At 47.1% G+C, this 15,519-nt stretch overlaps 6 protein-coding genes across 6 annotated transcripts; 2 read left to right on the top strand and 4 right to left on the bottom strand.

Moving 5' to 3' along the window:
- Window positions 1-794: 794 nt before the first annotated feature.
- Window positions 795-4,435, top strand: GGI43DRAFT_427958 (uncharacterized protein; the record flags this gene model as incomplete). Its single annotated transcript, XM_083208896.1, has 4 exons — window positions 795-1,369; window positions 1,640-2,480; window positions 2,573-3,530; window positions 3,606-4,435. 4 exons carry the CDS (start codon window positions 795-797, stop codon window positions 4,103-4,105), a joined length of 2,874 nt encoding a protein of 957 aa, XP_083059791.1. The 3' UTR covers window positions 4,106-4,435.
- GGI43DRAFT_70155 (CVNH domain-containing protein) lies at window positions 4,436-5,636 on the bottom strand. Its single transcript, XM_083210174.1, has one exon. The coding sequence runs from the start codon at window positions 5,293-5,295 to the stop codon at window positions 4,525-4,527; it is 771 nt and encodes a 256-aa protein (XP_083059790.1). The 5' UTR covers window positions 5,296-5,636; the 3' UTR covers window positions 4,436-4,524.
- Window positions 5,637-5,779: 143 nt separating this feature from the next.
- GGI43DRAFT_70191 (uncharacterized protein) lies at window positions 5,780-7,538 on the bottom strand. Its single transcript, XM_083210175.1, has one exon. The coding sequence runs from the start codon at window positions 7,298-7,300 to the stop codon at window positions 6,329-6,331; it is 972 nt and encodes a 323-aa protein (XP_083059789.1). The 5' UTR covers window positions 7,301-7,538; the 3' UTR covers window positions 5,780-6,328.
- A 526-nt stretch (window positions 7,539-8,064) lies between these two features.
- Window positions 8,065-9,536, bottom strand: GGI43DRAFT_423362 (major facilitator superfamily domain-containing protein; the record flags this gene model as incomplete). The annotated part of the gene is made up of 2 exons (XM_083208230.1): window positions 8,065-9,066; window positions 9,165-9,536. 2 exons carry the CDS (start codon window positions 9,534-9,536, stop codon window positions 8,065-8,067), a joined length of 1,374 nt encoding a protein of 457 aa, XP_083059788.1.
- A 1,114-nt stretch (window positions 9,537-10,650) lies between these two features.
- GGI43DRAFT_70038 (mitochondrial biogenesis AIM24-domain-containing protein) lies at window positions 10,651-12,076 on the bottom strand. Its single transcript, XM_083210172.1, has 3 exons — window positions 11,800-12,076; window positions 11,609-11,727; window positions 10,651-11,541 (listed from the first exon to the last, which is right to left on the bottom strand). Exons 1-3 carry the CDS (start codon window positions 11,975-11,977, stop codon window positions 10,702-10,704), a joined length of 1,137 nt encoding a protein of 378 aa, XP_083059787.1. The 5' UTR covers window positions 11,978-12,076; the 3' UTR covers window positions 10,651-10,701.
- A 39-nt stretch (window positions 12,077-12,115) lies between these two features.
- On the top strand, window positions 12,116-15,069 carry GGI43DRAFT_70046 (P-loop containing nucleoside triphosphate hydrolase protein). Its single transcript, XM_083210173.1, has 3 exons — window positions 12,116-12,167; window positions 12,288-12,583; window positions 12,664-15,069. Exons 2-3 carry the CDS (start codon window positions 12,373-12,375, stop codon window positions 14,694-14,696), a joined length of 2,244 nt encoding a protein of 747 aa, XP_083059786.1. The 5' UTR covers window positions 12,116-12,167; window positions 12,288-12,372; the 3' UTR covers window positions 14,697-15,069.
- The last annotated feature ends 450 nt before the right edge of the window (window positions 15,070-15,519 follow it).

Raw genomic sequence — 15,519 nt, 5'->3', positions numbered from 1 at the left:
AGTACGGGACCTAACATCAAAGACTGTAGAGGTTTCTAATATATTGTGAACTTCAAAGCAATAATATATTTGGCCAACACTTGCGCTGCCTTCGATGTTGTTTCCTATTACAGAGGAGTGGAGACCTGTACGTGGTATCCAAGGTGGTAGGAATTAAACTTAAGAGAAGAGCTTATCGGAACATTGAATTCCTAAAATTTTCACAAGATGCATCGATATGGATGTACCTCACTGTTTCTACCTTTTCTGTCTGGCTTACTGTATGAGGTAAACAATTGAGAAGCCGAAAACAATTGAGGGTGGATTTCGGCCACAGTAGCAAGGGCTATCCATGTATCAGTGCCCAACGTCGAGTGTATGACATATAACTGTAGCATTGCATCTGTGAGGAGTCGAAGTATCAGCAAATCAGATTACGACTTGCGCTGTACTCGGTGAATAAGACTGTATTGCTAATCTTATCTGGCTATTGGGACCCGCCAGCTAAGTTAGAACGATCGCTGCGATTGGAAAGAATCAAGCGAGGCTGCATGAGGCCCCTGATTCAGCTGTACTGACAAGGATGGGGAGCCTCATGACCAGGCTGTAGCTGCGTTGTAAGGTCGAAAAATATTTTTGCCCCCAATCTCGCAATGCAGGCTTCTTTCAGAAATAACTATGCAAGGGCTATAGATCAGTAAGTTTAGAATACATTGGACGTCATCGTAACTACTCTTCTCCTTCCTTCATACACAGCATTGAAACTCTCTTGCCTGGTGCAAATATTTAATTTTTAACCATCAATCAAAGAGACAATGTCGAAACACTCAATCTTCTTTCTTGTCTGTTTCATTACCACCATTGTCGTCAATGCCAGTGGCCTCGATGATTTCTCCAATAACCTAGCATCAGATCTAGGGCCTCTTCTTTCGCTGTTGGGAGATGCTGCCACTATCCAATATCTTAGCGAAAACACGAGATTAATTGACTATTTCATCTTTGCTATGGCCCCCATTGGCATTATTAGCACCATCACAGCTGTTATTCGAATATGCGGAAGTTCCGCCCTCAGAGCATTTATTGGAAGATCGCAAGAGGGAGAAAGTATAGCAGAAGCAGAGCTTTGCACATCTACAAGTGCAGACGTTTGCGAGAAGTTTGACAAGGGCGGGATTACTCGAGTCCTTGGCCGACCAGATATTATCGAGCTCATTTACTTCTCAAACGCGCCCAAAGACGGCGAATCGAATTTACATTTATTCACGCGATATTTGGAAGGGGATGAGGAAGATATTGATTGGTTCAAAGTCCCGAATGGAAAGAAAAGTGCATGGAAATTTGCTCCAAAGCCAAATATCTCTCTCAACGTGGGAATTAAGCGCCGCCAGATGTAATTTTCTACATTGTAGCCGCTTTTGGATTTATTCTACAGTCAGGAGTAGTCATTTTTGCTGGTATAAGTCACTGGCTACTTGGTTGGAACGTTTAGGAGCTTAGCAGCGAAGCTTCTCGAGATTACGCACCGGGAATCTACATTGCGGGTACATTCACTTTGTGCTTGGGCGTATGGAGTTGCGCAGCACTGATCGGGGAAACAACTGATGAACAATACTACAAACGAAAAAGAAAAGACAGTTCATCAATAATTTACTGGCTACAGCCAGGGCCACAGATCATTGGAGATCAAACGTTCAACTCCTTTTGTTTGCTCAGATGAGACAAAGCCACTTCAAACCTGGACATCATCGACACAAAATTCTCAAAAAAGATATTCTGGTACATTTATCGCCGTTTCACTGGTAGTTCTGGGCTATATCGCTCAATTTATTGGCCTTCGGGGACTCGATGCGTGGATTTCTATTGCTCAGCTTGCTATTACTCTCGTTATGAGCATATTACGTGGTGCTTTACGCATGCAGCGGCTTAGTAAGAGCGACAACCTTATACAACCCATTTTTGAGAATGATAAACTGTTGGCTGAATGGGATGATTTGGTTGCTGGCCACGAGCTTGATTGGTTGGCCGTTGAGGTCTCTAAAGAAAAGAAGCCTGAGAAGAAGTCGTCTAAAAGATGCGCTTTCCAGAACTATGTACTTGAGAAAAACGTAACTGAGGAAGAACTTGAGGAAGAACGTGAAGAAGAGGCACTTGAGAAAAAATCGCGGAATAACTACACCTGGCATATCACGGGGCAACATGAAAATGCTACTATCGTCAAAGACCCTAATAGCGAAGATAGGACGAAAAAGAGCCTTCTATTTGAAAACAGAGTTCGCCTTTCCCAGTTAACTGGACATAATACTACATTAAATATAAAGGAATTGGATGATAGCCAGAATTGGAAAGATAATCGAGTCAAGGTCCGTAACAAGATCAAGCATCTTGGCGCGGCAATTTCTGAAGCAGCAGCGATTCTTTTGCACGATCCTACAACAAAAACCCCGATTTGTTTAAAGACATCGTCGAAAAATTTCAGGGACGACGTTTTGAATGGCCGGCAAGTGGGTTTATTCAAGCCATCAAAGATAATTAAAGAGCAGAAGCGCTTTATTATCTTTGCTTGACGACACCTGGAGACTTTAACTCTTCCAAGCTTGGACAGTACCTTCCCCTCGCCGCTCAGAATAAGTGGCCTGAGGTTATTTCCACACTTTTAGAGATGGGAGAGAATCTCGACATAACAGATGAAGATGACAGAACTGCAGCCTCCTATTGTGCTGAATTTGGTCAAGAATTACCCCTTCAACAACTTATTGATATGGGTGCTAATCTTGATATTGCTGATAAGAAAGATTTGACACCTCTTGTCTTCGCCATTAAGAATGGACATGAAAATATTGTGAAGCAGCTGCTGCGCACTAACAAAGTCGACTGCAATAGGCGGATGTACAACGGAAGGAACGCTCTATGGTTCGCAGTTGAACGAAACTCTATCAATATCATGGAGTCATTACTTGATAATGGAGATGGTGTTGAAGAAAACGACTACCGTATTCCACCACTTTTTTTGGCTGCCAACAGTGGCTATAAAAAGGCAGCAGAGCTTCTTATAACGCGAGGCGCAGCTATTGATGTACAGCACAGCTCTCAAACAACGCTCTTAATGTGGGCTATATGGAGAGGACATACAGATATTGTGAAGCTGCTCGTGCAAGCTCTTACGAAGACATTGGTGATGACGCAACTTACAAAAGACCAAGTTTCTGAAGCAGAGAGCCTGCTTGGCCCTGGCTCTCAAATTCGTCCACTTCGCAATCATAGTGATGGTTTTTGTTCAACTTTGGATATCCGGCCGCGATCCACGCCTGGTCAAACTGACTTATTCCGTATTGCCTTTAACCCTATTTATTCAGAACCACCGTGTATAATGCTTGGCATCAGTGCAATAAGCAGAAAAATGGATTCTGATAGTCGCGTTCAGTGGAAGGCGAGTAACGTTACTGCTTCAGAACTCGAATTAAAGAACACTAGCACCAATGGCACCAATTCAGATGGAGAATCAGGCAGTGTTGTTTGGCTCGAATTTGGCCCAGACGAAGAAGATTTTCAAGGTATGAATTCAGGAGTAAATATAAATCGATGATACTCTCGAATATGGATACAGATTGCTAACATATAAAAAAAAGTTGGTAAATCTTACTATCTAGCAGATACCGAAGAGCAAATCCAATTCGAACAACCATACAAGAAAGCTCCCAATGTTATCGTATGGTTTTCTGGCCTCGAATTTCTTGACCAAGAAGGTTGCTCCTTTTATGCTAGTATTGGAACTATTCAACCGGCTTCTTTTAAGCTGCAGTACTCTAAACAAAAGGTATCTGTGACTTGGCTGGCCTTTCCGAGCGAAGGCAAACGCATTCGAAAGGGTCATGGTAAATGCACTCAAGATTCTGATTGTGTTCTTTTTAATGGGCGCTACTACATTAAAGAAATCGTAGAAAAATTCGAGGAGACATTTGAAAGGACACCTCGTATTTTTGTGGCGATCAATAAGATCAAAATGGAGTCTGGGAAAAGGATAGATATCACAGTAAAGATATCCAAACAGTCTACTACAGGCTTCACTTGGATTTGTAGCGCACCACTCCACGCGGACGTTGAAGTTGATTGGATCGCATTTGGGTAATTACTGGAAAGCATGTAACTATTTAAAGTAATAGAAGCAATAGAAATTTATTCTCTTTCAATGCAATAACGGTGTGCGTAGCTGTGGAGTTATGTGCTTATAGTTATAAGAGTTCCTAATTTTTGCTTCCCAATTTGAGCCCTTGAATCTAACGTGATATAAGAACCTTGAAACGAGGATGTAATGACGAATATGTATTGTCCACTTGCCCTTACGAGTGCAAATTACTGCGTGAATCATTGCAGAATTAGATTTATTTTTATTTAGCTAGACTAAGGATCATCCCACAGTTGCTTGATCTCCAGGATCCTCTTATCTCAAGTGGTAGAAGCCCATTAATCTGGCGCAGCCTCCGTTTACCGTCATTACTGTCATCAAAAATGCATCCGTCATGCTAGACTAGAGCATCAAAACATCCTCTAATACCGTCCAGGCACTCTGAGAACTTGGCCCGGGTAAATCATATCCGGGTTGTCAATGCCATTGTGCCGGGCAATCTCCTCATAAGAGGTGTCATAGCGGGCAGCAATGGAACGGAGCGTGTCTCCCTGCTGAACAGTGATGGTGTGGCCGCGAGACCTGGAGCGGGAGTGGTGGTGGTGGTGACGAGATGAGCGGCTGGAGCTGCGGGAGCGACGGCGAGAGTGGCTGCGAGATCGGCTGCGGTGTCTGCGCTCCTCTTCATATCTGCGCTCCTCGAATCTCTCCTCCTCGCGTCTGCGTCTCTGCTCCGCCTCCCATCTCTCTGCGTCTTCCTTTTCCTCGTGTCGCTCGTGTCTCCAGTCGGAAACGCCGTCCTGCAGCTTCGATCCGGCAAAGGCACCAACGATGGCGCCAACCACGCCGCTCGTCTTGGAGTGGCCGGTGGCCTGGCCTCCGAACTTGGCTCCGCCAAAGGCTCCAGCAGCACCGCCAGCCAGAGCGCCCATCAGGCCTCGCTCGCCCTCCTGGGGTTCGCCGCCATAGTTCTGCTGCTGGCCATAGTTCTCCTGGCCATAGTTCTGCTGCTGGCCATAGTTGTTGTGCTGGCCCTCTGCTCCATAGGGAGGAGGCTGTTGGTATTGTGTGCGGTATTGATCGTTGTTGCCCTGCTCGTAGTAGGAGTTGGCAGAACCGCCTTGTTGTTGTTGGTGGTGGTAGCCCTCCTGGGGCGGGTATCTGTTGTCTTCGTTGTTGTAGTAGCCGCTCATGATTGCTTCGGTGGTAGAAACTTGGAGGAGAAAAAGAAACGGTGATTGAGATGGAGTGTCTAGTCTGGCAGAGCAGAAGCCGAAGCAGAAGTCATGTGGGACGGGGACCGCGCCATTTATAGAAAGCCAACACCCATACGAAGTACATACAAACTAATAGACGCGGCCTCCAGCTCGATCCCCCCCTCCACTCCCCCTGCGCAGAAAAGAGTGGCTGATGGGCTTGGCCTGACGAGACACAGCCCCAATATCACGCTGCCACGTATACGAGCAAATGGGTGGCAACCTATAATGTTCCAGAGCTAGGGACGCACGGGGAACGTAGGTTGCCGTGAGTCTCAAGTGCGGAACCGACAATTGGATCCCTGGGTCTTGTCGATTCCTGCCAAAGGACCCTTCGGCTGTCTCCCTCGAAATGCGGCGGTGTATGGTGGGATGGACCCCTCGTATGGATACGTGACGAGCAAGTGGATTTGGGCAAACCCCTTAAGTGGAACAAGGCAGCTCTGCAACCGGAGTTATTCTGACAGTATTGTTTAGTAGTGGGAGTATTGAACAGACTGTAAACTCTGCCAACAAAGCAACTCAAAGCGGCATCAACTTTCAACCAACTCCAAGCAATGCCCTTGTTAACGATCGATCCAGCATCTGATGGACCCCTCTTTCCTATTTCTGCCGTAAGATGTCGTCAATGCCAGGTTGCTCCACCTCAGAAACGGATCCAGCTTACAAGCGGCTCTTGGTAGAGGTGGCGCGGTTTGTCGCAGCCAGACGCCATGTTTCACCAATCATTTGCGCCAACCCAATGGTGGGCCAGGAATATGGCAGCCAATGGCTATTGTCCGAAGCTGGCAAGGATAGTGCATTGATGCTTAAAGCACTAAACAACAAGCATAGAACATAACTGTAAAAGAAAGCATGTCTGGCGAATAGGAAGAGTTCCAGCGTATAAGTGTCGATAAAAAAAGATCGGTATCCAAAGCAATCCCAGCGGCTCAAATGAATCTTTACATGTGGAGTATTTCCGCCGTGTCTATTGTAGGGCAATGAATTGGAGAACCAATAGTACCGACACAGATAGAAGCACAAATACTGATGTGGCTATGTCCCAAGGGGTGCGTTTTTCTTTCTCGACTTTGCGTTTGATACCAGTTTGATGATGTTGCTCGGCTTCTCGTTCAAAATGTTGTTCAAAGGGCTGCTGCTGATGGTTCTCTTCATCGTCTTGTTCCACACAGCGCTGCGTATCTGGTTCGCCGTCTCTTCTGGTTCCTTGGTTGGTTGTATCTCCAGCTGCATTTTCGACATTATTTTCAGTGCTCTCTGCTGTGACACCGGTAAGGTCACAGAGCTCATCGTCATCTGAGTCGCTCTGGCTGTTCACTTCAGTATATGCCCCGGCCTCGGCTTCCGCGTGGGGCTGGACCGCAAATCGGTCCAGCCAAAACATAAATGGCACTCGGCGTGTTGTAAAATTCCAAAATAAAGTCGAAACTGGTGTGCTGAAAGTCGCAAATATTCTAGGCACAGCAAGAGCGGTAGTGGTACACCATGCTAGAAGCAGATCTATATTTCTCCATGTGAGCAGGTGCTCAAAGGAAATGAAATAGCCACCAAGTCTAACAAAATAAAATGAAATGAGTGTGCAAATGACGTGGCCGCTCCATGATAAATTATCCTGCTTCCAATCGTTGTATAGAGCATCATCGAATACGGCCCACCACCCAAGTATCAAGGATAAAACGGTCACGCAGACGACCCGGTATGGCAAATGGATGTAGGAGCTTCCGCTGAGCCAAAACACAAAGTTGCATATGTAAGAGAAGATATTTAGACAAGACGACCGGAAAACTACTATATGAGAGCGTTGCGGCGAGAGAATAGGGAATGCGATGAGTGGAAGCAGAGCTGCCACCTCGCTCAGCTGTTCCGGAGTGACGGTACCGTTACCGTTACCTGTAACGGCGGCACTGCTGAATAAAGCACTGAAAAGTTGTTCAGCCATCTTGTCGCAGTATTTGTGCTAATCGCAACAGTATTAGATTGAAATTCGATTTGACTGATCGCATGGGCAAGTGGATGAGTGAGTTTTGGGTGCCCAGGGAGCAAGGGAAGTCTGGGCAAAGCTGCGTTATTATATAGAATTACGGCTCAGCATTAGCTTCAAGAATGGAGCCTTTAAGTTCGATTGAGGATCGATACTACATGTATAAACCTTGAATACGTGTCTAGTTGGGCAAACATAGTATTTTAATGGAGCATCTGTATCGTGGCTTCGTGGGACCACTGGAGGCTGTTGGGAACTATGTCTCTTTTTCGATTTTGCGTTTCGTGATTCCGGCTGGTCTTTAGTATGTCTCTTCATTCACAAATGAGGAGCAGCGTAATAGAAGGCTTGCCCAAGGGCGTACAAAACTTGCTTGTAGAAAATGATCCCATATGCGTTTCTGCTTAAACCTATATCATGAACACTATACAATATAATAACGCCTTCTATCTTCGCGACGAGAGGATGTAATCGAGGGCCAGAGTTTGAGAGTGAAAGCATGTATGTGCCTATATATATATATATATATTGCTATAGTTACGGTATAATGTACATTTACAATTCATAGTACTTCTGAAATGGCTTCTTTTAGCCATATTGGATCCAGCCATGTCGTTTATCAAACATATCGTACAGTCACAAGCAGGGCCCCCATCCACCATCCATACTCATCAATTTTACCGTTAAAAATTCATTCCCAAAACGCCTCTTTGTATATAATTTTACACTTTTATAAATTTGAATCCAGCTTGTATATGCCTTGCCCAAATGAACATCAAAGAGCCTATCATCATAGAACAGCCACAAAACAGCTGCAGGCCCAAGTAGTCACCATGCTGGGCTGACACAATTGCGCCACCAATGGGGCTTCCTATCAGCGCCCCAACGGATTCGATTGCAAAGAGCGTGCCAACTCGAGTGCCTATTTGGCTAATGTCGGAGATTTGCGCGACAAGCGTTGTGCAAATACCGATGAAGCCTCCAGAAGCGAATCCAAATATGGAGACAAAAACAAGTATACCGGCTATGCTCTTGATGGGTATCCAGACCAAGAGGCAGACAAGAGCAGAGAAAAAGGTAATTGATACCATCATGTTGAATCTACCAACCTTGTCGGCAGTAACACCTGAAAGAACTCGCCCCAAGATACTCACGGCATTGAGTATGGGCAGTAGATACGGAACCAAGGTCGGAGAGAACCCGGCTTTTTCGGCCTGAAGGAGGACGTAATTGAAAGGTAAAAACATGCCTAACATGAAGAAAAATGCAGCCACGGAAGTGACGGCCAACCGAATATCCTTGAGATTATCCAAGTACTCTTTTAAGACGAAACGGCGCGGCTTAGGAGGTAGTCTCGTTTTGACCGTCAAGCACGCAAAAGCGAGCAAAAATATAAAAATGAGTGACATTACTCGCATCATCCACGGGAAGCCGATTTTGGCAATCAGTTTATTCATCATGATGGGCCAGAAAAGCCCGCCGAAAGATGAGCCTGTGACCATGACGCCGTAGGCAGCGGCACGATTCTTCTGAAACCAGCTGGCGATGGAAGACATGGCTGCGTGAAACACGGCACTGGATCCGATTGCGGCAACAATCCCCTGGGAAAGAAATATTTGGTAGTACTCCGTGGAAAAGGAGAGCATCATGAGGCCAAAGATGAAGGTGACTGAGCCTCCCCATAGGAGCCATCGCGGTCCGTAGTTGTCGAACACGAGACCAAACTATAATAGCAATAATTAGTACCTATCTTATACATACTGCTTTTCATCCTTCTTTTTCTCTTTTCTCAACAGCTTTCAGATGAGGCAGTTCCACTTACTATTGATCCGCAAAAGATTTGTAAAAAGACCAGCGCCGATAGAATCCAACTCACAGTCGATTGATCATATGCCTTTAGAGGACCAGATACATAATACTGCTCAAACACTCCAACAGAGTTGATCAATCCAAAAGTGCACACCAAGGCACACCATCCACCAAGGACGACCAGCCAAGCTTTCAGTCCGCCATCAGGAAAGGAGTCCAAGGAATTCTCGGGGGATTTGTTAGCCTCAAGGTCAGATCCATCTTGTGAAAGTGCGTCTATGCCAATGAAATCTTCAATCTTGAAATGTAGTTTAAAGTCAATTTCTTCGCTCACTCGCCAATCGTCGGCCACAGCCGTGACAGCAGAAGATATTGAGGCAGGCATCATAAATTCTAATAATAACAATATTGTTGATCAAAGTTGAAAAAAGAAGGAATCAAAAATAGAATGTCAACTTCTTTGGGGAAGCATGAGATGGGAATTGGCCCTTACGGAACAGATAAGGAACATGCGGATTGAACTGAGCACGAGCTTCAAAGAGGCATTTGCAGTATGCATGTCATTGTGGGCGGATCTCGAAGCAAAGAAGAACAAACCTGTGATATTCAGGTCGGTGTGTCTTGCCAAGATATTCGGTGTCTATCACTCAACATGGATGTTGTGTTGAAATCATGGCATTCTTTCATAAGGAAAAGCACAAGCACAATACAGCGTGGACATTACAGTGCACAGTCCGTTCAATTTCCCCTCCACCATCCTCTTCTTTCTCTCTTCGGAGTTCCTCTCTTCGGAGTTTCTCTCTTCTATCCACATGTGAATACATTTTCGACGGTGTCGCAAGAATAGAAAGTGTGTGTTGGTCGCGTTGATCGGAGCAAACAATTGTCCTAGACTGCCGCTTTGACAATAAGCCGAAGTGTCTGCAATGGTCTGTTCTTTTTACCCCGCGCATAGCTAGAGAACAATCGCTTGGTCGTGAATGAGGGCTGGCTTGTGAGAATGTGCCAAAGGATCATCTGAAGTGTTAGGAGAGCGAAAGACTAGCGAGGTCAAAGCAAAACAAAGAGTGTAAAAGCAGGGTGCTTGGCTTTGTCTGCGCTATGATATACAATGAAAGCACTCATCCCGCTGTCAAACGAATGTCTGTGTCCCTAAACATCAAGGTAGCGCACTCCAGATTCCCCTGCTTCCATACGTACCGTCCGAGACAGTGCTTCTCCAAAACGAACAGAGCGTTTCGAATCTTTCTTCAGTCACCCGCAATATGGCGCGTGGTTTCGCGCTCAGAGCAAAAGCCACGAGATCCGAGCATTGGTCTGCGCGCAGGCACAAAAGTCGCATCACATTCCAACTGGCAGCAGCAGCAAACTACATCACCGCCACAATTCCAAACTGTGTTAGATATATCAAATCTTCCATGTTGCAAACAAAGTGACTCGATACCATAGCTGAATCACCGAAGTGACTTGGTAATATACAACATACAGGCTTGTTCCGCAAGCAATATTTCTATTCGCCGTCCCATTCTTTGTCTCCCACGTTAATTTTTTTAGACGAACTCTTTCAGGTCTTTCTTATCCGCAAATGTTACTTTTCCATCCTTCTTTGTCTGTTGCACCTTGATTCCAGATTCGATGACGTCTTCCTTTGTAGACTGTACGCTTTGAGGCTTGCCAGACAGCTCAAGCGCAGAAGCCAATGCCCCGGCCTGTGAATCGGCAATCTCATTGACCTGCTCGTTTGACAAGGTGTCGACGACGCGCACGCCTCGGCTTGACATCAGAATGGTGCTCGGCCCCTTAAAGTGCAAGAACAAACGGTCGCCCCAGATGGTCCGACGAGTCATGGTCCGAAGGCTGTAGAAAACACGGGCGAGGAACTTGTAGACTTCTGATTCGCGCGCCTTCTTCATAAATTCCGTTTCGGGAATCCAAGATGTCAGAGACGGGATCTGGAATCGAAGACTGGCGCTCTTAAACCTAAAAGGCAAAGGCTGCTGCTTTGTTACGGAGTATGCGACAACGCTACCAGGATGGGCGACAAATTCTTCGCCTTCAGAGAGATGTAGTTGGTAAATCTGCCCGGGCGCCGATAGAGCCGCCAGACCACGCCCAGTCACGAAAGTGCTTCCCCAATGCGCCACCGAAAGTCTCCTTTGGATTCGTGATGAGAGAGACAGGGTGTGGCCTGTCCAAGCTAGCAGCGCATTGCGCTGGGTCACCATCCAGTCGGTCGTTCCATCTAGGTGTAGAATCGAGAATGTGGTATTCGGATTTTTGGCAGAGATCAAAGCCGTAATTGGTGACGTAGCAGAGATGCGCTGGTAGATGAAGGGGACTCCGAACGGAGCTCGAGAAAGAGGATTTAGCAACGACAGTGTCGATTGTGCCTACAAAACATGAACTTGTCAATACTCTAGTTCCTTTTATGCCGCTGCATTATCATCGCTCTCTTACATTGTCTGGATTTCCCGCCACTGCGACCAGTGTTCCACGTCGTGTATATAGTCTCTGTGAAGCAGAAAGAGAAACCGAGAGCAGTGAATACGGCGAGCCAATGACTTCAAATCGGGCATCTTTCAAGCATAAAATGTCAGTTTAGGTGTCGCCATATGCGAAAACAGCTTCTCCCAGAAGTGGCGCCATACCGGCCGAGTCTCTCAGATTTTCCACTGCGCCAAATGCATCTCCCCCACCAGTTCTCGGCGACTCAGTGCTGGGCGTCGCACTGATCTGGATGCCTCGGCACTGGCAACACACATATTGCACCGAATTCTGGCTGCGCAATGCACGCGCCGTCCGTAGCAGCGGCGAAGGGCCCCTCATTGCGCCGATTGTCGAGCTCTTGAGAGCTTCTCGAAAACTTGACGTCGAGCTCCTGCGCAGTCCGTCTTAGCGCTAAAATCCCGGCAATTCTCTCAATGCCTGGCGGCCTTTCCCGACCCCAGCTCTGGACTAGACCAAGCATGGCTTCACGTGTGGTTGCCGTGGTAACATGGCTGAAAATAGCTTAAAGGTACTTCGTTATGTAACTCTTTACCCCGTATTGCGGATGTACCAGCTGAAAAATCGGTGAATCTCGATGCTAATTAATCTCACATTCCACATGCCACAGATGCTCACTAAGCAGGATTAGGAGCCTCGATATCATCACCGGCTCATCTCGTCTCACGGCGGTTGCTGCCTGTTGTCTCCTCGGCCCCAGACTCAATTGACCGCCAATGTCGGTCCGCGTCGTCGCCAGGCTGCGTCCTCTCCTATCCAAGGAGCTGGATAAGGACATCATCGTTCGAACCGACAGTATCGACCCCGAGAAGCCTCCGACGGTAGTCAAGATCCCGAACCCACGCAACGAGAGCGAAGAGTTTTCGTTTACTTTCAATGGCGTCTATGACAAGGAGACTTCACAGGAAACCCTGTTTACTTCAGAAGGTGGGAGCTGCTTCTTTTCTTTTTCCTTACTCCGCCTTTCTAAACGCGTCCCGCTGGACTAGCCATGTTAACCTGAGCAGTGGCACCGCATCTAAAGTCACTGTTTCAGGGTCTTGATGTCACCATCTTCGCCTATGGAGTTACAGGTACGGGAAAGACGCATACGATGCGAGGGGGCATGAAGCTTGCCGAGCGAGGTGTCATTCCCCGGTTGCTTAGTGGCGTGTTCCGCAGAGGAAAGAAGATCATGAAGGAATCAGAAGGAAGCACATTGGTAGAGGTGGCTCTATCATACTACGAAATCTACAACGACAAGGTCTATGACCTGCTGGAGCCTCCTGAGAAACGGACACCAACAGGACTACCTCTCCGTGCAGAGGCCAACGGCAAGACGGTCGTGGTGGGCTTGACAGAGCGAGCCTGCGAAGACCTAAAAGACTTTGAAAAGTTGTATATTGAGGCCAACAACCACCGCGTAACGGCTGCCACCAAGCTAAACGCTCTTAGCAGTCGAAGCCATGCCATTTTACGGGTCAAGCTGACGCAAACAACCGGTAACATGGTTCGTGAAAGCACAGCATCAGCCATAGATCTGGCTGGTTCGGAGGATAATCGCCGGACGGATAACGACAAGGAGCGCATGGTGGAATCGGCGGCCATCAACAAGAGTTTGTTCGTTCTCAGCCAGTGCATCGACGCCATTTCACAAGGAGCTAAAAGGATACCTTATCGCGAGTCTAAGATGACCAGAATTCTGTCATTGGGTCAGAATAATGGCATCACAGTTATGATCCTGAACTTATCGCCACTGCGAAATTATCACCTAGATACTCTCAGTAGCTTAAACGTGAGCTCTCGAGCCAAGCGCATTGAGGTCCGCGAGATTGAGAATGAGGTCGTTTTCAAGCAAGTTCCTAGGACGAACTCTGGAACAACTAACCAGCGACAGCCATTGAAAAATTTAGCCAATGCGATCAATACTCACAATGTTAGCAACGGAAAAACTGCAGAAAAAAACACAGACGTACCCAAGCCCGTCAAGGCATTCAGCGTATATACAGACAAGGCAAAGCCTTCAGGAATTGCGCGCCCTAGAACTAGCTCTGGTCCCGGAACTAGTTCTGGTCCGACTCGCTCCTCTTCCCAGACACGTCGTTCATCGCTAAAGCGACCCTCCGACCAAGACTCAACTTCTCGACCCAGCAAGCTTGCTCGGCCAATTGTTCATCAAACTCCTCAGCGACAAGTGACTCAGCCCTCGCGACCCTCGCTGCCCTCACAACCTTCAGAACCTTCACAACCTTCAGAGCCTTCACAGCAAACTGTCACCGTGACGGCGGCCGAGATTGAGGCTATGGTTGAGAGGAAAGTTAGCGAGATACTGGCGGCAAGGGAAGCAGCTGAGGAATCTCTCCGACGAACGCAAATCTCGCCAGAGGCCGGTGATGCAGTCCAAAGACGGCTGGAAGCTTTGGAGAGGCGGATTGAAAATGAAGAATGGAGAGAAGATGCCAAATCTGAGGGACTGCGGCTTCTACTTGCAGCCAGGCATCATAGGGAGCGGGGAGATGATGCTGCTGCGCTCAAGGCCTACGAGACGGCTCTACCATATTTCCCAAACCAACCAAAGCTAATAGGAAAGATTGAACGTCTACGAGCTCGTATAGAAGCTTCAGGGGGCGCATCATCTCCTGAGAAGAGGGAAAGGAGAAGAGACCGCAAGCCGAGACGCAAGCCTATGAGCTCGGAAGAGGATGATGATGCTGAAGCAGACGGGGAAGAAGAAGAGGAATGCCCCGTTTCTACGCCAAAGATCAAGGCAAGCAAGCTCAAGGCCAGAAGAGCACCAAAAGCTCTTCTCACGGAAGAAGAGGAAGACAATACACCCAATACTCAACGACTACTAGACGTGGTTAACTCACGGGACGCGACTCAGATCCAGGGCCTCGTAGGATTCGGTGCGAAGAAGACACAAGATCTGGTAGGCTATCTAGAGCTGGCGAGCGCCGAGGGTGGCGGCGAGATTGAGACGCTGTCTCAGCTGCGAACGATTCCTGGCCTGGGTGGCCGAACCGTAGACCGTGCATATGAAGGGTTGGTAGCAAAGGCATAGAGCCACATAAAGTCATGGGCGGCGTTTTGATATAGACTTGGCGTACATGTGTTACTAGCGTTGCACTTGGATACCAGAAATGGCGATTGCCATATGCGTCCGCGAAACGCATTATATGGGCGTTGGGAGTTGTTGTCAAAGCTATATGAGGATCAACAGCACATTTTCATAGCTGCTGTTTTGTTAATTGGCTTGAAGACACATTTAACAGCGAGCATCATCAAATTGATTTTCTGCCTCCCTTGCATGAAATGCCATGCAGCCTGATCTCTCGCCTTGCTTTCTTTTGTGTTTCCTGCCGGTCTCAAACCATTTTTCCTTTTCCTCTTTAAGATTGTGACGTCTCTTTTATTGGTATTCTAGCGCTGGCTCTGGTTATGTGAGACACATTTAGATTTTAGACTGGGTTTTCTATTATATACCGTGAAGCGGAGCTTCAAATGGGCAAGCGATTCTTGCGGCTACTCTGTTTTATTGATTTTCTGGGTTGTAAAGGCGCACTTGTATTCAATTATTTTCTAGTTTGTTAAGCACCAATTTTTGTTAATGTTTAGTTTAGGTGGCATAGACGTGCGTGCTGCTCGCATCAAGATCAAGCTCACCACCAGTATGAAGTTGAAGCTGCCTATAGACTATATCACGCTATATCACTACGAGACGCAATGACACGCTATTACCCCAAAGGCAAGATCTCAATATATGACCAGTAACCGCCGACGTCATGAACACAATGAATCGCATAACACATGGCTCATTTAATGATTCATTGTTCCGTAGCCAAAGTACCGCTACTTCTCCCTCGCCCAGTCCGTCGTCCCGGATA

The sequence above is a fragment of the Trichoderma evansii genome (assembly GCF_050947405.1).
Source record: "Trichoderma evansii strain SZMC 28006 chromosome Unknown GGI43scaffold_12, whole genome shotgun sequence".
NCBI classification, from domain to species: Eukaryota; Fungi; Ascomycota; class Sordariomycetes; order Hypocreales; family Hypocreaceae; genus Trichoderma; species Trichoderma evansii.
The sequence above is the reverse complement of the archived record's forward strand: the minus strand, read 5'-3'. Positions and strand labels throughout refer to the sequence as shown.

Bases quoted from the DNA above. Each gene is read 5' to 3' on its own strand.
- GGI43DRAFT_70155 (XM_083210174.1), bottom strand. From the start codon at position 5,295: ATGAGCGGCTACTACAACAACGAAGACAACAGATACCCGCCCCAGGAG.
- GGI43DRAFT_70191 (XM_083210175.1), bottom strand. From the start codon at position 7,300: ATGGCTGAACAACTTTTCAGTGCTTTATTCAGCAGTGCCGCCGTTACA.
- GGI43DRAFT_70038 (XM_083210172.1), bottom strand. From the start codon at position 11,977: ATGAGGGGCCCTTCGCCGCTGCTACGGACGGCGCGTGCATTGCGCAGC. The intron at 11,728-11,799 runs GTATGGCGCCAC...TATGCTTGAAAG, and splicing joins AAATCTGAGAGACTCGGCCG to ATGCCCGATTTGAAGTCATT. The intron at 11,542-11,608 runs GTAAGAGAGCGA...CATGTTTTGTAG, and splicing joins TGGCGGGAAATCCAGACAAT to GCACAATCGACACTGTCGTT.
- GGI43DRAFT_70046 (XM_083210173.1), top strand. From the start codon at position 12,373: ATGTCGGTCCGCGTCGTCGCCAGGCTGCGTCCTCTCCTATCCAAGGAG. The intron at 12,584-12,663 runs GTGGGAGCTGCT...TAACCTGAGCAG, and splicing joins AACCCTGTTTACTTCAGAAG to TGGCACCGCATCTAAAGTCA.